At 55.2% G+C, this 21,551-nt stretch overlaps 1 protein-coding gene across 1 annotated transcript; it reads left to right on the top strand.

Annotated features, from left to right (window-relative positions):
• Window positions 1–781: 781 nt before the first annotated feature.
• On the top strand, window positions 782–20,576 carry UCK2 (uridine-cytidine kinase 2; the record flags this gene model as incomplete). The annotated part of the gene is made up of 7 exons (XM_082002653.1): window positions 782–1,161; window positions 11,585–11,744; window positions 12,678–12,774; window positions 13,626–13,768; window positions 17,654–17,751; window positions 19,829–19,877; window positions 20,437–20,576. Exons 1-7 carry the CDS (start codon window positions 1,063–1,065, stop codon window positions 20,574–20,576), a joined length of 786 nt encoding a protein of 261 aa, XP_081858779.1. The 5' UTR covers window positions 782–1,062.
• Between the last annotated feature and the right edge of the window lie 975 nt (window positions 20,577–21,551).

Genomic DNA, 21,551 nt, shown 5'->3' with positions numbered 1-21,551 from the left:
TTCCTGTTTGTGGCAGCCTTTTATGTATTTGGAAATGGTTATCATGTGTCCCAGCAGCCAACTCTTCCCCAGACTGAAGGCACACTGTTCCTGCTGTCATCCTGCAAAGCCAGACCCCTGGCTGTTTCCGACACCCCGCTGGAGTCTCGCCATCAGGCCTCACCTTTCTCAAAACATGGTACCCAGTGGCATTTGTACGCTGCAGAGGGTTAGCTACCCCATCTTGCCTACGTGCATACATCACAGTGGGATATATTTGCCTTTTTCACAGCAGCACGGCATTGACTCTTTGATCTACTGTGTTCCTGGATCTTTATCTGTAAAAGGGCTGGCTAGCCAGCAGGTTCCCATCTTGCGTTTTCACGGATGATTACTCCTACCTCAGTACAGTATTTTGCACTTGCCTGCATGGACTTGCACCCCACATTTTGACGAGCCTTTTTCTGTTTTGTCAAGAGCATTTTCACTTCAAATCCTGGCCTCCAGAGTATTTGCGGCTCCTCCCAGATGGGTCCCGTTTGCCAAAGACATAAGGATAATTTTTTATTCTTGGTCCTGGGTCGTTAATAAGTGTTCCTAAGTGCTTGCAGGGCCAGGGCTCGGGTGGGGTGGGAGAAGACAGGGTGGAGGACATGAAATGGGGGTGGCCCTGACCCGCTCCTGCTGGGGACCCCTTCGGTGTGGTCCCAGCACTGGCTGGTGGCCAATGGCGAATGGGCAGCGGCACTTATCGGGCAGAGGGACAACCCAACCCGGCGGGGTGAGGGAACGAGGGCCGGTGCTTCGGATGCCCGCCTTTGTCCCTAGGCGGGCGGCGGCGAGGCGCGGGCCCATGTGGCCGCCGCGCTGTGCCGTGCCGCGCCGCGCCGCGCCGCGCCGCGCAGGCTGGGCCGGAGCATGTGCAGCTGCGGCAGGCACCTGGCAGGGAGCCGCAGCGCCGGGGATGTGAACCAGGCGGGGAGGAAGGCCCTTGACTCATCAGATAAATCCAGCCCCGCACGGAGGGCGAAGGCGGAGGAGGCGAGGCGGCGGCGCTGCTGCTGCTGCTGTTAGCAGGGGAGGATGGCGGGGGACAGCGAGCAGAGGCTGGAGGAGCACGGGCAGCCCAGCGGCGGCGAGCCCTTCCTCATCGGGGTCAGCGGCGGCACGGCCAGCGGCAAGGTGCTGGGGCTGGTCGCGGGGGAGCCTCAGGGGGGAGCGGGGTGGCGGGGGAGCCCCCCGCCTGTCCCCCGCCGGGCGCGGCGGCCACATGGCAGCGCGGCGGGGCCGAGCGGCCGCCCCGCCACGTGCGCGGCCCCGGGGCTCCGCCGGGCTGGGGGAGGCGGTGGCGGGGCCGGGCGGGCTCGCTCGCTCGCTGCTCCGGCGGGCTCCGGGGAAGGACGAACCGGCGGAGAGAGCGGGGCTACCGAGGCCTTCCCGTGGGTGCCGGGCGGCCGGGAGCCCCGGGGACACGCGTGGGGGGTGTGCGTGGGGGAAAGCGGCCTTTACCCCTGCCCCGGCCGGGATCCTACTCCCCTCCGCCAAGCCGGGGGGGCGGGGGCCGCCGGGGACAGCAGTGAGGGCTGAGGGGCTGCGCGGGGTGTGGGCGGAGGCGGCATCCCCCCTGCAAAATCTTCTCTCCCGTGGCTTTAGTGAGCGCATCCCCTTGCTCTGGCAGTGTCCCCAGGGGCTGCCCGCCTCGCGGCAGACCCGCAGGGTGCCAATGCAATTTTTTTTTTTTTTTTTTTTTTTGAATGAGTGTCGGTCGTGCCTGGGGGTGCCTCTTATCTAGCCAACTTTGGGGTAGCAGGAGTGGGAATTCTGCAGTAAATGCTGACTCACAGCGGCAGAACGACCTCCGTGCTGCCCCCGGGAGGGGATGGCCCTTGGCAGCGGCAGGTAGGAGCGGGGCGCAGAGCTGGGGTCCAGCCGCCCCGGCCGGCGTTCATGCGGCTTTGCTCGGGAGAGCTGCTACACCCAAACTGCAGCGCAGGGCAACTCCGGCAGCGTTCCGGCTTTTTTTTTTTTTAGTTATTTCATACAGTCCATATTTATTTATTTATTTAACCTGAGGTAGGCAGCTTTCCATCCTAATATGAAAAGAAAATTACTTTTCTCTTATTTAAGAGCAGTAAAACCGGATCCACAGCTAATCAGCCCTCCTATGTAGGGTAGCACAGGCACTCCACCTGCTTTTTTAAGAGGTATTTCAGAGAGCATGAATAGATTTGGAACTAGCAATACCTCTGAAATATTTCTCGCTAAGGACACTGAATGTGGACTGTCACAGGAGGAAGACAAGGCCTTATATCTCTGGGTTGATTTGTGTTTGGAGGGGGGCCCTTTCTCTCTTGAAGGATGGCATAACTCAACTGCTGTACCTCAGCCCATAATAAGTGTGTTAAGAATGTGTCTCTAGTGTGTTAAGAATGTGTCTCTAAGTACCCTATTGATTCTTGGATTGCTATTGCTACTGCAGGGGGGAAAAATCCAGATATAACAGGGGAGGGATGGTGAGAGAGGATGCAATCTCCTCCACTGGGAACCAAAGCTGGATTGTTCCTGCAGTACAGCTCCTGGTGACTCAAAGGCGCTGGGTTTGTCTGCTCTGTGATGCGTGGGTCTGCTTCGCTGTAGCTGTCCCAATAACATTGTGTCTGGCGCTGCTGAACTGTTATGTCTCTGAACACTGTGTCTCTGGCCCGCAAGGTAAAAGCAGTGATTACAGTACAATACGCCACAGTAATTCTCAACTTCAAAGTGAAAATGCTTAGTAGCAGCAGGCTGCCTTAGGAAAAAAAAAAATAGGGAAATGGTTCTTTCTAGCAAGGGGGATGTACTAACGGGCTTTTCCTGTCTCAACTTTGATTTTGCCCCCCTCCAGTGATTTCTGGCTGCTAAAAACCTCTGTGCGGTGCTGCCTGTTGAAGGGAATCCAGCAAACCAGTGCAAAGTTTATGGGAAAAGGCTGCAAGAAATATGTTGGGGGGGGAAACTTGCTCAAGGAGAAACAACAGGAAAAAAAGAATCTGGGGCTTGTGCACACAGATGGCCAAATTCACATGTGTTACTGGGATGCAGCTGCAAGGCAGGGGTGCAGTGGGGCTGTCCCCCATCTGGCTGGCGATGGTGCCCTGTACCGGGCAATGCCGAGTGCCACAGCACGCTCTGGGAAAGCAGTGGTAAGGCTGGTGTGGTTTGCTCAGCTAAGGGCTTGCCCACAGCTAAAATCCAGCCTGGGGACTGCCGTGCTGGTGTGCTGGCTCTGGGTGAAAACAAAATGCTCCTAGAGGGAAAGCGAAGCAGGCACCTTTCCCACTGGGAAAGCAGCAAATCCATCTGACTCGCCTTCACACCAATTGAGGGCTGTTGTCATAACACACCCCTTTGGCAGCACACCAGCCCAAAGATAACGGAGGGCATTTGCCTCCCAAGGCCCCCCCCAGCTCCTCCCACTGCTGCTTTTGTTGAGTCTAAGGTGAGGAAAAGGCTCTGTGGTCCCCCCATGCCTCTCAATGTACCAGCGCAGTCAGGCTATGGAAGGAAGGGATCCTGTTTGTAGCTTGCCACAACTTGTTGTCGCATGGTGCCCTGGGGAAGCTGGCATCTGAAGCAGTCGGCCTTCCCCAAAGAGCTGGGGGGAGTGTTTGGCTGGTACTTCTTAAAGGCAAACTGGTGAGAACTCAAATTCAAAGGCTGACTGCTGTTCCCTAGTGAGCAAAAGAGACTTCTGCAACTTTTGGTACTCAAATAGGAGGTAGAAACCTGAGTGCTCTCCTACTTTTGGCTCTTAAAAGAAAACTGGACTGTGTTGGGAGCAAAACTGGGGAACCTCAGAGGTCCTGGGCAGGCTGTGATGCTGCAACCTCTGCGAGGGCAGTGCCAGTTGCTCGGTGGCTGTTTTGTGTTGGCTCAGCTGGGAGAGGCTCTTCACAGAAGCTTGCAGGGAGGCAGCATTTCTCCCACTGTCCCCCAAAATACAAGAACTGTGCAGTCCGGGCAAAGCTTGCTGCCATCTCCTGCTGTGGAGCAGATGACATGGCATTAAGATCCCCTCCTGTACCAAACCCAGAGAGCACTGCAACTGCCTCATTTCCTCAGAGGGATTCCCAAGGCTGATTGTAGCATCTTCTTTCATCTTATATGCTTTCAAGTGCTCTGCTAAAGCTTTTGTTTCCTTCTTATACTCATGGTCTTCGCGCTAACAGCTTCTTCCCTTCCTCCTGCAAGAGATTCCTGACTACCGAGGACTGCAGCGTGCAAGGCAGGCAGCCAGGCTGCGGGCTGGAGAAAAGTTCAGCAAACTGACTATTAGGACGAGCTGGAAAGTGTTGGGATACCTCCTTAAGCTCTTCACACGTCCTCACTCCATCTTAGCTCCTGGAACCCTGCAGCTCGGCTGGCAGTGCTGGAGTGGCTCGTTCCCAGCAGCAGTGGAAGCATCTGATGCTGGGGTGGTTGCAGGGGTGGGGAGAGCTCTTCGAACTCAGGCTGAAGCATTAATTGCATGTCCCCACGTGCCGCAAAGCGAGGTGCTGATTGCTACCTTCCAACAGGAGCTTGTAAGAAAAGACAGATTAACAAAGGGCTGAATGCTTGCTTTGGCTGCCTGGTCCTCCAAGTAGTGAGGGTTGAATATGGGTGTCACCATGGTCTGGTGGCTGCACTGTTTGGATCTTTAGTTAGCACATAGAGTTGGAAACGTCTGTTTGAACGTGTAGCCCGAGAGTTTCCAGACTGCAGAGCACCAAAATTGAAGCATGTGTTCAGCTGGGTGTATTTTTCACTGTTAATCCATTAGGCACTTCTGCTTTAAACACCAAAAACACTGTTGGAGGCTGAGCTTGGCTGCCTAGAAGAGTGAGCTAGCCAGAAGGCTGAAGAAGGCTGGTATCACCCAGCCAGGGTGGGACAGCCAGCGTGCTGGTCCCGAGGGAAGCAGTGGCCCCAGCTGCAGCGCATCTGCCCATGAGGCAGATCCCTCTCCACGTGGGACTTCTTGCGTGACAGACCTCGGACCCCTGCACTGGCAAGGGCCACCGGCCACAGCAACCTGGGGGTCACTGCTACTGCTTCACCACCTGGATGCCAGGCAAAGAAGCCCAGGGGAGACCCGGCAGTGGCCCACAGGGGGGCGAGCAGAGATTGCAGCAATCCTGTGTCGGTTCAGCACCATTTCCTGGTGACGTTTTGTGGCTGGCAGGAGCCCTGAATCACAAGGTCTGACTTGTTAAATGCTGGTGTCAACGCATGCTAGAGACTCGTCAGACTTTCTAGTAGAACATTATTCTGTGCCAGCCCCTGATCAGACTGATACACAGGACGTTTTGATGGGTCAGCCCTTTCCTGTTGCTGATTGAATATGCACGAGTTCATTATGGAGCCTGCCTGCCGTAGTCCGGCTATGTAGTTTGCAGCAGGGGCTCAAGAAAAAATGTCCTCGTCCAAAACCAGCGGATTGGGAGGGATTGTGCTAGGAGGTTTGTTTTCTTCCACACGCATAATCTGTCTTCAGATCCTCTGTGTTTGTGTGCGCCTGTTTATGTTCCAGCCCAGGACTGCTGATCATGTGCACAGCATCCCGGGGTGAGTGAACAGAAACCTGGCTCTCCCAGTCCTGGACTGGTTGGCCTGTGGCTCACAAAGGGAAAGGTAGGAATGGTGAACCTGCCTGGGAAAGCTCTGGGTGGAAGCCCAGGCTTTTGGTACGAGAATAGCACGTTTCCAGTCCCAGTGCTGCCGTATGGATGTGCTCCATTAGGACTGGAAAGGATTGTGTGGGTCATGAACTAGCTCTCTGCAGTTGTAGGCAGACATTTAATAGATGCTCTGGGACCCTTCCCAATTTGGTATCTGTTCTGCGTGTCACCCCAGTCCACCAAGCCCTTCCTAATACTCTATAATTAACATGACCTTACAAGAAGAGACCAAAATCCTTAACTAGTTGAGAGAAGGGCAGCATTACCATGGCTCCTGATTTCAGGGACCCGATTGAGTAAAAGTCCCCTGCAATGCCTGGGAAGGGAACCATGCTGCAGGGGACATTAGAGAAATGCAATAAGTAATCCCAGTGGTCCCTGATGTGATCTTAGGAAAAATCTTGCCAGACCCCAAAACTGGGGACTCTTTTATCCATGTGCATGCGATGAGGATACCCCAGCCAGGCTCCTGCCATTGACAGCCACTGCCAAGCCTGCTCGCATCCAGATCCCACAGGGAGGGGATTATGGCCATGCTGTCCCTAGAGATAACCTCTGGGCTTCTCTCCCTGGTGGGATGTGGCTGCTGCAGTCTCTCCTTGCTCCTGGCAGTAGCATTTGTTGTGGGATAAGGGCATTGCTCTTGGGGAGGAGTGTCCTCATGGTGAGCAGTGTCTTTGCTCAGGGCAAGCAGCCTGCAGCTGTGGTAGGGGTCTGTGCCTCTCTTCCTTCCACACTGGAGCCCAGCACATGCCTCTCCTGGTAGGTCCTGCTTCTGGTACAGCCCTTCTCCCTTTAACTGCTCCAGAGGGGACTGGCAGCTTCAGTATTTCTTTAGGGCTGGAATCACTTTATCTGGCATAAGTCACTTTTGCTAGGTGTCTAGTCTAGAGTCCTTAGGAGGATGGGAGGTCCTCCCTGCTGCTGTATTGGGAGCCCAGTGAGCAGCTCAGTGTAGACATCCATCTGCAGTGCCAGGCTCGCTGGGGATGGATGGACTGCTCTGAGCAAGTGGATTTCAGCATATCCACATGCACAAGGCTCATGGATTTCTCCTAACCTGGGACAGGACTTACCAGGTACTAGGACGTACCAGGCGTACTCATACCGCCCCGTCTGCGGCAGCAAACCTGGCGGTGAAGGCATCAGCTGTGTCCTCCCTGGTACCTTCACATGGTGGTTAAGGTAGTAGTGCGGTCCATCAGCTTTCTAATACACATCTGAAGTCATAACTCACTGGCTGATCAGAGCTACCCAAGAGGGATTGTGGGATAATCTGCATAATAATATTGGGGAATTAGTCAATTCCTGAAGAATATCTGAGCTAGCTGGCTATAGGCCATGAGTGAATATGAATTAAATATGTAATGTAATTAATATCTTTCAAATAAATGTCAGGGGTAGGGCTCCAAACTCCTGTCTGAGTTTCTTCCCTTGTGCATCACCTCTCTCCTTTTGGAAAAATATGCTCGAGTTCTTCCCAGGTGCCCTCTGCGTCTTCCCCTCACAGCAGAATAAAGCTGTGCTTCTTCCTTAAACACTGATTATTTGTGTGCTTGGTTCAGAGGAGGAGTCCTGCAAGGGGAGCTGGAGCTGCTTCTGTTCAGGAATAACCTCTCTGAGCTTGCTTCTTGTGCTGTGATGTGCAGGTACCTCCCTCAACCGTCTGTGCGTGGTGTGGGTTGGTTTACACAGCTTTCCCAGGGAGCAGCTCAAGCGCAAAGTCTGGGGGAGTGTGGCTCAGTGGGTTGCAGCCAGTTTGCTGAAACCTGGAGCTGAGTTCCCCTCGCTGCAGTGCGTGGAAAGTCATGAACGAGGGCAGAGAGGCCGGGGCTCCTTGCCTGCATGCTTGGCAAGTCCTGCATTGGTTTCATGTGGCCAAGACGGGAAAGGTCTGCTTGGCCACCATGGGGGCTCAGAGGCTGCTGTGTCCTGTCTCTATTTAGTTTTAAACAAGTTCTGGGAGAAGGGAAGGCTTTTTCCTGAGGAGGCATCCTGTTGCTGGGAGTGTGCTGTGGCTGAATCACCATCAGTGTTTGCTTTGGGTCATGGCAAGGTGTGCACGGGCAATGTAGATGTGGGGAAGGGGCTGAGTGGGGGCAAGGAGCCCTGTCATGCCTCTCATCTTCCTGCAGATGAGATGTGTCACGCAGAGTAGAGCTAGGGATGGGGCTCAAATCCCAGAGTTTCTGTATTTGGATTCATCTATAGCATCAGGTCATCTTCCTCAAGTCATCCTCCTTTTGCCTCTGCAGTTCTGGGCTTCTCAGAGAAGAAACAATTGTCTTCATCTCTCCTGGGAGAAGCAGTTAGGAATCGGCAAAGGAAGGAATCTTAGCCCAGGTTTTGCCATCAAGTGGGTGCTGAGTGCATGTGTCAGCACCACGTGTCCCCTGGGTTATCGTGCATCCAGGCTGGCTGCACCCTGGCACGGTACTTTGCAGTCATGCTTTGGTCTTGGTTTTTCTGGGCATCTGCAGGCCTCCCCAGAGCCTAACTGTTATCATTTCCAGTTATTAGTGGATTCTTCACACTTCTGATTAATACCAGTCATACATACGTATGCTGTGCTGGTTTGGGAGAAGGGGGTTTAAGCAGGGGACATGCATGATTCATTTGGAGGGACGCTTCCTGAGGCTGGGAGTTTCTGTTCCCACTGTGTAGGGGAATTTGTAACCTCTGTGTTTCTGGTTTTTCTTCCTCCTTAACATAGAGTGTTTATTGACCAAGGGGGAAAAACTGCCTGTCCAGCTGTAGGAGGTATTCAGACTGGCATCAGGGAATGCCCCTCATGAGCCATTCTTGTTTCCATCACAAGTGATCGCGAGGAAAAGAAAAACCTTCTTCTCTTAGACCTTGCTGAGATTTGCTGTCCCACTAAGGCAAGCTGAATGTAACCCTCGTGCCATGTCCCCCACTGTCTCAATGTCCTGCTGCAGTTGTAATGTGTGAGCAGTGCCCTGGCCCATACCTTCTGCCTTCTGTGGGACCAAGGTGAGATGAGTGCCTCTTCCCAGAGCCAAGAGGTGACATCCTTGCCCACCTGAGCAACACGGTATGCTGAACCTGAGCTCGGTCCTGAGAGCAGGATGTCCCTGTGATCATCTTTCTCCACCACTTCTGATAGCTCTCCAAAGCCCACCAGAGAAAAGGGAAGGGTCTGTAGCATATGCCTGGATACTTTTGCAAGAGGCACTTGCCACCCCAGAGTACTGGATGGTTAATGCAGCCAGGGTACGCCCTGATCCTCATCCTGGGCCCCAGTGTGAGGACATGTTCCTGTCTCCAGCTGCCGAAGGCTACTTTCTTTTTTTTGTGTTCAAAAAACATGTGGATGTTGTGCTTTGGGACATGGTTTAGGGGGTGTGGTGGTGTTGGGTTAAGGGTTGGACTTGATGTTCTTGAAGGTCTTTTCCAACCTTAATGATTCTGTGATTCTTCTTGGGTTTTTCTGACACCGTTGGGTGTCTCTGGTTGTGGGGTATGGAACAGGAGGGTGATTTTCAGAGGTGATAGGGACTTTTGTTCTCTACTTTCCAGGATTGGTAGACCAGAGATTAGTGTGCATAAGGCAGAAGAAAGACTGGCAGTCTGATGCTCTTAAATTATTTTTATTGTCCATCCACATGCTGATGTCCACTGGGAGTGTGTGAATGCAACTGGTGTGTTGCTTTCACTGATCCAAAGTAAAGGAGCCTTGCTCCTTTCCCCAGACTGGGGAAGGCAGCTTCTGGTGCAGATCCATATGGCGCCTGCTCTACAGGCTGGGGATCTGTCTAGGTGGCTGTGCTGGAAAGTGGTTTATTCTTAATTGCAAAGGGCCTGGGAAGTTTGGTGTCCTCAGCAGCTGTGGCTGAACCCTGCTGCGCCGCGTCTCCTCGCTGCACAGGCAGCATGGGAAGGCAGCAGCGACCAGGGGAGAAAGCAGGGAGGAGAAGTGGAGAGGCACTGTGCACGCCCGGTTTTTGCGAAACCTGCGGGATACAGCTGGATAAGCAACAGGGCTGATGCAGGCTTGAGAAGGATGTGAGGAGTGGGGAAGCAGACGAAAGGGAGAATGGGCTCTGGCTTTGTGTCTGCGTGTGCCCAAGGGCGAGTGACTGGCGCTGACTTGCAGTGCTTTGTCCTGGGTGGTAGCAGCTTGCTGCAGGGCAGGGCTGCCGAGACGTGGCTCAGGAAGCACAACTTGCCAGCTGTGAGAGGCAGGAGAAGAAGGTGGGATGCTCAGGGAGACCCCATCCCTGACCCAAAACCCAAACTTGTGCCCGGGGCTGCTGTCGGGGCTGCTGTCGGGCAGCCCGAGCCGGTTCGCTCCGCAGCAGTGCTGTGTGCGGAGGCTCTCCAGCCGGGCTGGGGCTGACTCACAGCGCAGCGGTCACAGCCAAGTCAGGTCAGCCTGGCCTGGAGGGGAAGAGACGGTCTCTGGGGACAGGAATGCCGTCAAATCTTCCAGCTTCTCAGGCAAACAGCCTTGCCCTCTGCCTGCTGGGGCGACCTCCTCTGCCAGGCATGCATTCCCCTCCCTGTTCCCTCTCACCGCTGCTGTCTTCAGCTCTGCATCTGGAGGTTGCCAGCCAGGTATGGAGCAGACGGTTGAGCCAGCGGGGAGGTGGGAGCATGGAAAGAGCCACGGGCAGGCTGGGGCAAGCAAACCTCTTTGCAAAGCGTAGCGCTCTGCGGAGAGTATTTGTGGTAACCGAGGCCAGGAGTAGCTCAGCAAGGCATCCGCAGTAAGCAGGATTCGCGGGAGGTGAAGCAGCTCGATCTGGCACCAGGAGCACCTGCTTCTCCCCAAACAGCGGCTGCCGTGGGGCAGGAGCGGGGCTGATGCGCAGGGCTCCTGCAGGCAGCAGAGCACTCCCCCGCCGGCCTGACCTTGGCTCTCGCTGGCCGGGGCAGGCGTGCCGGCTGCCAGCTAGTGATGCAGTTAGCACTGCTGCGTTGCACAGCGGCCAAGGACTCGTATGACTAAGGAGAAGGGACTGAAGCAAGCTTTGGGATTTGTCCCCGAAGCCGTGCTCTGATGCGTGTCGCAATGGCGGGGTCCGGCGTGACCCTCGGCCACGCAGCCGGTGCCTGCTGCGGTGCCAGCAGAGAGTCAATGTGGGCTACCGGCACCCAGCCCGTTCCACGCAGCGTGTGAGGTGCTGGTTCCAGTGCCAGCAGCGCTCATGGGGACCTTGCACCGGCAGTCAGAGCCACGTGGCTTTTCAGCCGCTGGCTCTGCGGTGCCCTTAGCCTCGCTGTGCCAAGAGGCACCAGGATATGCTTGCGGCTGCTCCTCCCAGCCCTGGCAGCTGTGGCAGAGATCCCTGATAAAGTCCCAGGGCTCTCTTCCCGGTGTCCCTTCATCCTGGGCTTTGTTTAGGGTATGAAAACAGCCTGGCTGTACCCCTCTGGGGACTCTCTCCCTCCTTGCCCATGCTGTGGTGGGGTTCCTGGGCTGGACCAGGGCTGGGGGAACCAGGGCACTGAGGCTGCCTCCCAGGGAGGAGGCTCAGCCCTGGTGCCACACACAGCTCTGCTCCCTGGGGAGCTGCTGGGCAGGCTGGAGCTGGCCGCGGGGGCCCTGGGGGTGCGGCGGAACCCAGGCAGCAGCCAGCTGGTTTACTGCTGCCATTTGTGCTCAGAATAGGAGCTGTGGGCAGGCCATAGGGATGGAGGAGAGGGAGGCAGGGAGCAAACTTGGTGCTGCTTTCACACTGAAGGGCCCCACGATGATGCCTCTGGAGCGCCTTTCCCTCAGTGGCTTTGGGCAGTGTCTTTGAGGGGACCATGAACTCTGCTGGAGGTCCAGCAAGCAGTGTCCCATGCACCCAGGAATGGCTTTTACCTGGGGACATCCTACCTGCGTGGCTCAGACACCACTTGCTGCTGACTTGCCTTCTTTGCTGTTCCTTTCCCAGTCCTCAGTATGCTCCAAGATTGTCCAGCTGCTGGGCCAGAACGAGGTGGACTACCGCCAGAAGCAGGTGGTGATCGTGAGCCAAGACAGCTTCTACCGGGTCCTCACCTCAGAGCAGAAATCCAAAGCACTCAAAGGCCAGTTCAATTTTGACCACCCAGGTGAATGGAGAACAGCACCAGGGCTCTGCCACTCCGTGGGGGGGCGAGGGCTGGAGTGGGACCCCCTGCTCCATCAGCAGAGCCTTGTGTGGACACTGGGATTCTGTCTCTGCATGGGGCAGGAGTGAGTGGCTTAGTTAAGCTCCTGTGGAGCCAGCTGCATCCCTGGCAGGGTGGCTGGGGACCGCCTGTGTCCCCTGCAGTACAATCTCTATCTCTCTTGGGAAAGAAACTTCTCTGGGGTGGAGTGTTTGGGATGAGAAAGTGCAAGTTGTGAAGCCTCAAACTCCTTAAGACGCTCTTCTTCTCCCTGCAAAAACATCCCCCGGTTTGAAAACCTTTCTGGTGCAGCTGGGTTGGGACAAGGAAGATCTGGCCTGGCACAGCCCCCTGGAGCCAGCAGCTCGTGTCCCTCCCTGAAGGAGGGAACCATCTTGTGCAGCTGCTCTACAAACCCCTCCACCGTGCCCTGTTGCTACAACAGGGGCTCTTTGAACCATCTCCCGGCTTGGTGGGGAAATTCCAGAGTCTCTGTCCCTTTCCTCCCAAGAGGACAATGGCCGGAGGCAGTGAGCACCGAGCAAACAGAGCCCTGTCTGTCCGGTGGCTTGAGGCTGCAACACTGCTCCAGTCTCTCTGAGGGCTGGAGCCCTGGAGGAGATGCCTCCCGAGCCCGGGCTGTCAGTGCCACCGTACAAGGGCGGTATTGATCTCTGTGGGCCAGACCCCAGGCTGGTGCAAAGCCAGGAAGCCCCAGGGGTTCCAGGAGAGCTGGGCCTTACTATGCCCACGGGGACATGCAGGGCTTTCCTCCTGAGCCTGTGCGTCTGTCCCCAGTGCAGGGTGCCAGTGGCTCTAACTAGGCTAAGCTCAGTGTCCGGTGGGTGGGAGAGGTTGCAAAGCTGCCTCAGGTAACGTTTCATCTTTCCTCAGATGCCTTCGACAACGAGCTGATCGTGAAAACGCTCAAAGAGATCACAGAAGGGAAGACGGTCCAGATTCCTGTCTATGACTTTGTCTCCCACTCCAGGTCTAACAGCCGCTCCTGCCTTGCTGTGCCTCCACTAACGCCCTGCGGCGCAGCACGCAGCCCTGCCAGCCCAAACCACCTGCCCCTCTTCTTGCACCCGCTCTTAAGCACCTAATGTGTCACCTGGAAGTTTCAATCTCACTCCAGACCCCTTGGTTAGCGGATCCAGGGCAGATACAGGCACAATCTGAGGGTCTGGAAAGCTGTGCAGCCAGGCAGTGGCATCCAGCAACATAGAGAGATCAGTGGAGGGGGGTTATGGTGTCCCTTTTCTTCCCCCATCCGCACTTCCTCTCCCCATAAACTCTGTTTGCAGCCTTAACAAGTATTCCAGGCTCAAACAGCCCGGTGCTGCCAGTAAATAAGGAAGACTGCAGTTCTTGCTCCTGTAACTTTTCCCTTGCATGTGTTCAGCTTGTTTTTGCATGCCTGTGTTGGATGGTGTGACCCTGCTCCGTTTCCCGCAAAAGCGCTGTGGTATCAGGGGAGTGCTGCCTGGTTCCCAGGGGAGCAGAGCTGGATCTTGCAGGTTCCTGTGGGTCAAGCCCCATGCGTAGGCTTTCTGGGCTTTATGGCTTGGCACATAACACTTGCAAGCAGCAGCTGGCCAAGGTCAGGGGAGAAGGGCTAGTCTGCTTCCTGCTCTGCTGTTTGTCCTTCTAGGAAGCGTACGTATGCCTTGGATTCCCTTCACCATGGTGGGGTAGGTCTGCCCTCTCCTTGGTCGTCCCCCTGGTGCAGCAGTGATGTCCCAGGGTTGGAGCAGTGCCTAGGAGCACTGCTGTTTCCCCCCACCTCTCTTGGCTTGTTTCCCCCCACCAGCATATTCTGACTCTCCTTCCCTCTGCTAGGAAAGAGGAGACGGTGACCGTCTACCCTGCCGACGTGGTGCTCTTTGAAGGCATCCTGGCCTTCTACAGCCAGGAGGTGCGGGATCTCTTCCGCATGAAGCTCTTTGTGGACACGGACGCAGACACCCGGCTGTCCCGCAGAGGTGAGGCTCAAACATGGCTTGTGCAGCAGGGACAGAAATGTCACTTAACAGATCTGGGCAGCTGGGCACAGAGGCAGGTGAGAGTGACCAGAGCAGAGCTGGGATGGGCACAAAGCTGTGTTGCTGCTAGCGAAGAGCCGGGGAGCTTTTCGTCCCCGGTGCAGAATGTCACACAGGGCAGCTTGTGGCTGTGGTGAGCACATTGCTCCATGTCTGTTAGGATTCAGTGGAGTTTTTGCTGCCTTGTCTGGGATTCCTCCTTTGATGCATGCAGCAGTGTGACTACTGTGTGCTGTGTCCTCACATGGCCCCATGGCACCACCCTTGTGCCATCAGCTGTATGGCAGCTATTGCTGGTCACAGAATCATTAAGGTTGGAAAAGACCTTTAAGATCATCAAGTCCAACCATCAAGCCAACACCACCATGCCCACTAAACCATATCCTGAAGTGCCACGTCTACATGTTTTTTGAACACTTCCAGTGATGGTGACTCCCCTACCTCCCTGGGCAGCCTGTTCCGCAGGTCAACAGGTACCAGCAAGGAAGGGTGGAATGGCCAAGGCAAAGCATCCCCACGGTTCAGTCAGAAGGCAGTGCTTGATGGAACTGCCCAGGATTTGGGGTATGGGTGTGCTCTGAGGATGGCATTTGGGTGTGAGAGTGTCTGTCATGGATGTTGCAGACAGGGAGTCTGGTTGCACGTCTTGGTCTGCGCAAGCACAGCCAGCGCAGCGTGGAGCCTCTTTGTGGTGCCTCTTTGGCACTGGAGTGATGACTTTGGGGGCAAAAAGCCCTAGAAACCAGAATATCCCTCTCTAGGGCTCCCCATGTCCGGCTCGCTTGGCTGTGGCTTGCCAGCTGACAAAGGAGGGACTCCAGCTCTGCAGGGTCTGCATGGCTTGAGATGCCATTCATTTCAAAGCAGCCTTTAGGATTGGGGTCACCACCTGAGTCTCCTGGATGACTAAGAAAGCATTTGGGGACTCTTGGAGCAGAATTCAGTTTTGTCTGAACTGTCCCTACCTCTGCCTGGCTCTGAGAGCCTCCACAGAGTGTTTGGGAACACAGAAGATGACTTAGAGGAGAGGTCCTGTCCAGACCTCTGTGCTGTGATGAGAAGAGTATGTCTCAGTGCATCAGCCGGGGACTGCTTTTGTGCATGGGACTGTTCCACTGTGCGATGGAACTGGTCTTGCCTGCCCTCCTGCTGTCAGACAGACACACAGCCTCCTCCGCTGTTGGGATGTCATCTGTGCTGATTAGAAGTTCCTTTTTACACATACTTCTTGACCCTGCCCTCTGTTCTTGCATGACTCATCCAGGGAGGTGACAGCACAGTCATTGCAGGGAGACGTATTAGTAGGTCACAGATACGCATTTGCAAGATCCTGCAATGTGAGCCTTATCCCCTAAGCCTTCTGTGCTGCGCAGGATCTTGGGTTCACACCCAGCCACGGGGTAGCACGTTTTTGGCAGTGCCCTGTATCAGCTGTCTGAAGGCAAGGCGTTGCCTTATGCATTTGCAGTGCCACATGACCATGTGTGCATCCCAGTTGTACTTTGGAGTCTGTGGTTCAGTCGCTTTGGACTTGGTACAGAACTGTGAGCTCAGGGCCTGAGAACTGCTTGGGGTCCCATTGACTAAGAACAGAGACCACAACAGAGCTAAACCCTGTTGTGCTGCAGCTGTTGGGCAGGGACCTGAGCCTCATGTGCCCAGGCCGCTCTTGGGGTGTTTCCCCCACCCACCATCAATCGCTAAAGCCTTGCAAAGGGGCAGCTAGGCTGGTTGAGGTGCTGGTGTCTCCTAGTTAGGGCAACTCATCGGACTCCTGGTTGGGAACTGACCATTTGGCAGTCTCCTGGCCTGCCATCAGCAGTTGGTAGTTCCACTGCAGCAGCAAGTCTGTTTACTGTGTGTCTCTCTGGCATTTCTGGGAAAGGAGAGCCTGTGTGTGAGGTGCTGAAGGTATAATCATGTCCCTGGAACATAACTGGAGGCAGCTTGTAGCAAAAGTCGGGATCTTGCATTGCGACATGGCCCTGAGTCATCTTGCTCTCCCAGAAGTCCTGAGCAATTGCAGCAATGGGCTTTTCAGCTGGGCAGCAGCAGGAGGTGAGGTTCCTGGAAATGTAGCTGACAGCTCAGTTAATCAAATAGTGCTGGGGTTCAGTGTGTGCAACTTGCACTGTCCCCATCTCGGCACCTTTCCCAAGAAAAATGCTGCCACCAGAGCACAAGGGGCAAGGTCTGCCAGGTGCCTCAAACAGCCTGATCCGTGCAAAGCTGATTCTGGCTGAGGTCCCTTGCTGCCTTGTCCTCAGCCAGCGTCTGTAAAACAAAGACCAGGTCAGGTGTCACGTGCATGTGTCAGGCCTGACTTGAGTGATGTCTGCCCGCTGGCTCTGGACGGGTGCCGATGCGTCCTTAGAACAAGCCAGCTGGTCTTGCCCCGCTGGGGTCTGCCCTGGGGGCGGGAAGGGGAGTTTGTCCCATCAGGACGAGCCCCTGCAGCCTGGGCACTCGCGGCTCGCAGGCCTCCCGCACACCGTCCCAGGCCGGGTGTGCTGTAAATACACCCTCGCTGTGCTCCTTCCCCACCCCAGAGCAGCCAACAAACAGGGTGTGTGACCTGGGAAACAAAAGTCTCTCTGTTTTTATTTTCCTTGCCTGTTTTTCTGTATTGTTTGAGCTAGGGCTTGCTCCCGCTCTCTGGAGAAGGCGAGGAGCTGGCTAGAGCAGCCTGGGCTGGGGCTGAGCCCTTCTAGGGGCAGGCAGGGGTCTGGCACACATCCTGCTGCCAGCCCTTTCTTCCCCCCATCACCTCCCCTGTGCGGGGCTGCGAAAGGTCCCGCTGCGAAGCTGCTGGCCGAGGGCAAACGGAGCCACGGGGATGGTGCCAAACCAGCACTGTTCTGGCCCTGCGAGCACACGGGCAGCGGCTGCCGAGCAGGTCACGCAGGCTGGCAGTGCCGTGGCTTGGCTCTGCTCGGCACGTGGAGAAGGCTCACTCTGAACCCAGTGCCAGGCGCGCTAGCACACTGGGGAGAAGCCAGCCAGCCCCTTGGGGAGAGCCAAGAGCCATCAGCCATCTGCTCGGCCACAGGGCTGTTTTGGCTCTTAACCCATGGATTGAATTCCTGCTGAACTGAGGCACTTGTCCATGCTGAAGTGGCTTCAGACTGGAGATGGCACTGGCCCAAATACCCTGTGCAAAGAGAGTGTAAGGTCCGAACGGCAGAACAAGCAGGAGGCCAGCTTGCACTCCCGCTTCTCGGCTTTCTCCTGAGCTGATCTCCTCCAAGCACCCCCTCAGCCTCTGGTAGTGGGAGCCTGCTTTGTCTTCTCATCCCACTCAGCTGGCGACAGCACAAGGAGCCTGGTAGAGCTGGGTAGGTGGGTGAGTTTTACTCGCCTCACCTCTGCAGACCTGAGTTAAACCGTGCCTTAATGTGTGTATTGGCGAAGCCCACTGCTTTTTTATTCTTTGGGCGCCTCTGCACTGGGGTGACTGGGAGAATGCCCCATCCTTAGGCCAAGGGCAGGGCAGAGTGACAGTAGGGATGCAAGGGCTGAGGCTGGGTGCAGTCAGGACTGGGGTGGCACTGGTTACAGCTGGAAAGTGCTTGCAGAGCTGAGAAGGGAGGGAGGCCAAGAAAAGCCCTTGGTCAAGTCAGCCAGCCTTTGGCTCCTGGAAAAGCTTGGAAGCAGGTTAAAAGCATGTAGCTGGGGTGGGGTGTGCTCAGACATGTGGACAGCAGCTTCCAGGAACAGAGACCTTGGGCAAAATACCTGGGTGGCTGGCCAAAGGCTGTACTGAAGGGAAGGGGGATGGAGCAATTCATGTCTCGGTTTCTGACTGTACCTTACATCTTCCCACAGTGCTACGAGACATCAGCGAGCGAGGCAGGGACCTTGAGCAGATCTTATCTCAGTATATCACCTTTGTCAAGCCTGCCTTTGAGGAGTTCTGTTTGCCAGTAAGTAAGGGGAGTGACACCCATGGGAGTCTGCCAAAAATGCCTCATACCCTGCCCAGCTCCTCAGACAGGAGCATTTTGTGCCCCAGAACTCGGGTCAGCCTGCCTCACCTTGGTCCATCCTTGCAGGCACTGGAAAAAATGGGAGTGCCAGTGCTGGCTGGGGCAGGCTGAGATGGGGGACTATTTATACAGACACTGCCTTCCTGGTGAGATCACCTTACCCTATGGGAAGGCCGACAGGGCAAGAGAAACCTCTCCCTGCACAGGGTCTGACAAACTGACACCACGCAGCTCAGCAGATGCCAGCCTGAGAAGGAAGACCCTTTGGCTGCTTCTAGCTGGGGAAGGGTAGATCCCTACCCCAGGAGGTGTCTGCTGTGTCTGCCTCCTGTTTTGGGCTGCCCTGTCTGCCCTTTTCACCCTGCAGTACTGCTGGCTTCTTGCTGGCTGGATGCTTAGAAGAGCAGGGGAGCTTCTTCCTTCGCTCTGTGTTGTGGGATGTGACCTTGCAGGTTGCATTTCCTGGCTGGTGAGAGGCCAAGGTGTAGAGCAGACAGACCTCCCTTGGTCTGGAGAGGAAGCTACTCTGGGAGCTGTTAAGCGAGGCAAGGCTCCCTTGTAGACGGGGACTTTGCATGTGGGAGACCACTGCAGTCCTGCAGGACTTGCAGGTGAATTAGCTCGTTTGCAGGACTAGCCATTGCACACCTCTCCTGGCTCTCGTGGAGAGGAGCCCGTGCCTTAGTTCTCAAGGCTCTTCTAGCAGACGTGTGAGGAATTTCTTCTTGTTCTGGAGGAACTGAGCCAGTGGAGTCCTGCAACCTGGGAACTGCTGGCCAACACCACAGGCAGGAATTGAACCTGTGCCTCCAGCCTCAGGAATGTCTGTGCCTATGTGGCCAGCTCTGCCCTTTCCCATAAGAGGGGCTGATTCTTTCTGTACTGCAAGATCTTTTCCTGGCTCCTGAGCAGCACTCTTTTCTGTGTCTCATTCGACTGTGGCTTTGGGGGCCAAGGTCCAATTCCAGAGTGTAATCCCAGAAAGGTTTTTCCTGAGGCAGGTCTAGCTTGGTGGCTCCCCTCCTTGCAAGTCCCCAGCAAGGCAGACCTGCAGCTTTGCAAAGCAGCAGATGTTGCATCAGTCTCTCCTGTTGAAGAGTCTATAGAAGGATGAAATGTGAAAAAAGGAGGGTAGAAAACTGCTTTATCCCTACCCACCAGCTTTTGTCGTGGTCTGCCCCCATTCCAACCCGGTGGTGGGCTGAGCTGCAGTGCAGCTGCATGTGGATGTCGCAGGCTCAGTGCCCACTCTTGCTGTTACTCGACTCCTAAACCAGCTCTGGGCCATGTGGTCCAGCACTGAAATGGTCCAGCATGTCCTGGTGATTTTTGGTATGGCTGGAAGCACCTGGAGGTGTCAGATGATGCCCTTTGCCTAGCCAGCTGGCTTGTTTGCTGATGGTAAAGTTTGGCTGTCAGGAAGCTGATCAGCTGTAAAAGCTGACACAAATAGGGGAGGAAACCGAGACTGGCACCTGCGGGTGAAAATAGGCCAGGACTGGTGTCCCAGATCAGACCTTTTTTTGCAAATGGTGCTGGTAGAAAATTCTGCCCACATCCCAGGCAGATCATATGGCTGTGTCCTGCATGTCTACACAGCCCAACTTAGTTGTACAAGCTTGTACAAGTACAAGCAACTCTTGCTCTTGTACTAAGTCTGCCTGGATTCAGGGGGGAGGTTGTTCCCAAAAGCAGCAGCTGCTGGAGTCTTGCGATCATGAGGCTTTTTAATTTCAGGTTTTGTTAGGGTGCTTCTTACTGTCTCTTACTGGAATCTGTATGAGCTCATGAAAATGGAGTCGAGGCACAAAGCACGGCCCTCAAAACACAGAGCAGAAGGCAAATAAGAGCATCCAAAATGTATTATCAGCAACAATATACCTCACAGCAGGTTTGGGTTTGGCAAGGGGAGGGGAAGGACTGTCAGGAACTTCCTGTCTCAGGAAGCAGGGACAATGCCCTAGCGTGGTGGCTGTCTACTTTCCCTGTAACGCAGTGTGCTTTCTTCTCCCAGACCAAGAAGTATGCTGACGTGATCATTCCCAGAGGAGCAGATAATGAAGGTGAGTGGACCCAGACCGTGCTGTTACATCCTGGCAGCTGGCTTGGGGCTGTTGCTATTGCAGCAGAGTTAAGTAGGAGGTAGCAGGACCTGCCGTGGAGGTGACTCAGGCCACTGCCACCCAAGAGAATGCTGTTACCACACACGTGCCTCTCCCATTTACTCCTGCGTGGAGCATTAGTGACTGTGAGTTTGTGCTCCTCTGATCAAGCCTGGGGGCCTATCTATGTGCAGTGCCTCCAGGCAAACTCCTGGTTCATGCCACACAAAGGGAAATGTGCTTCTCCAAGGTCAGTTGTGCAGCTGGGACAGCTGGGTCTCCACCTGTCTGGAATCAGCCTGACCATAGTGGCTTGAGTGCTGGGCGCAGCTGGGGCAGAGGGATGAAGTCCTGGGAGGGCAGCTCCTCCCCGCAAGGGTTGCAGTTCCTCAGAATTTGGTAGGAGGGGATAGGAGCAGGGGGGATAGCAGGGTCGTTGTCTCTGGCTTGGTTCCAGTTTTATTTGCAGGGACCCTAATCCAATGTCTCCCCCATGTCTTTTCCTCCTTTTTGCTCACAGTGGCCATAAACCTGATAGTGCAGCACATCCAGGACATTCTTAACGGAGGACTCAGCAAACGCCAGAGCAATGGCTACCTGAATGGCTACACTCCTCCTCGCCAACGGCAGCCCTCAGAGTCCAGCAGCCGGCCTCACTGACCCTGGGAGGCAGGCGTGAGGCTGGGGGCGGAGGGCACTCGGGCCCTGCCACTGCCCCTCTGTACATACTGTCAGTTCATTCCCCCCTTATCTATTTAAGAAACCAGACAGAGACGAATGCCTTTAATTTTGTATGTTGGAAATGCCGAATGAGAAGCAGCCGGCTGCTTGGGAGCCTGGACCGCCCACAGCTCCTGGCCTTGCTCAATACCTCCTCCAGCACGGAACCGGCTATAAATCTCTATAAATATAGAATTGCTCTATTTTTGTGTAAATGTAGAATAATGTAAAATTACTTGCCATAAGGTATTTGCCAGGCTCAGCATTGCTGGGAGGGGGCTGGGAAGAGGGTCCTAGGGGATGTTGGTGTCGGGATCCTCACCTCAAAGGCGGTGAGGAAGGAAAAGCATTTGACAACTGCTTTAGTATTGCAGTGGTCTCCATCCTGGGGAAGGTGTGGTGGAGGTGACAGTTTGAGTGTGGCATGGATTTTGTGGCTGGGCTGGGGTTGCCTCCTCCTGCCATTGCTGTTCAGGTCTAGGCAGCCTGATTTTGGCTCGCAGGCACTGCACAATGCCATGGGAGTTGAGAGAATGATGTGCAATTCCTCCCCTGATTGTCTCTGCACCTCCAGGTCTCAGTCCCTCAACAGTATCCCTTTCTGTCTGACACCCCTTCCCACCACAGATGTGGGTCTGCTCCAGCAAGGACCTCATAGGTGATGCTTGGTATGTGGTCATATATTGTGTCTTTAGCAGTGTCACTGTCTTGGGTGGGGATGGCACGTGGATACCTTCAGCCCCTCTGGAGCTCAGTGGCCATATGTGTGGTGGGATTGCAAGCCAAGCCCTGGGCTCAAACCTAAGCTTGGAGGTTGGCTTGCAGAAGGTCAGAGGTGTATCTGTCATTCCTCACTTGCAATGGTTTTGCTCTTGGATGGGGGATTTTGGGTCTGTAAGATATGGTTAAGGGAGA

Source organism: Phaethon aethereus (assembly GCF_964289735.1).
Source record: "Phaethon aethereus genome assembly, chromosome: 8".
In the NCBI taxonomy this organism is placed as follows: domain Eukaryota; kingdom Metazoa; phylum Chordata; class Aves; order Phaethontiformes; family Phaethontidae; genus Phaethon; species Phaethon aethereus.
This window is presented reverse-complemented; position numbering and strand designations above follow the sequence as displayed.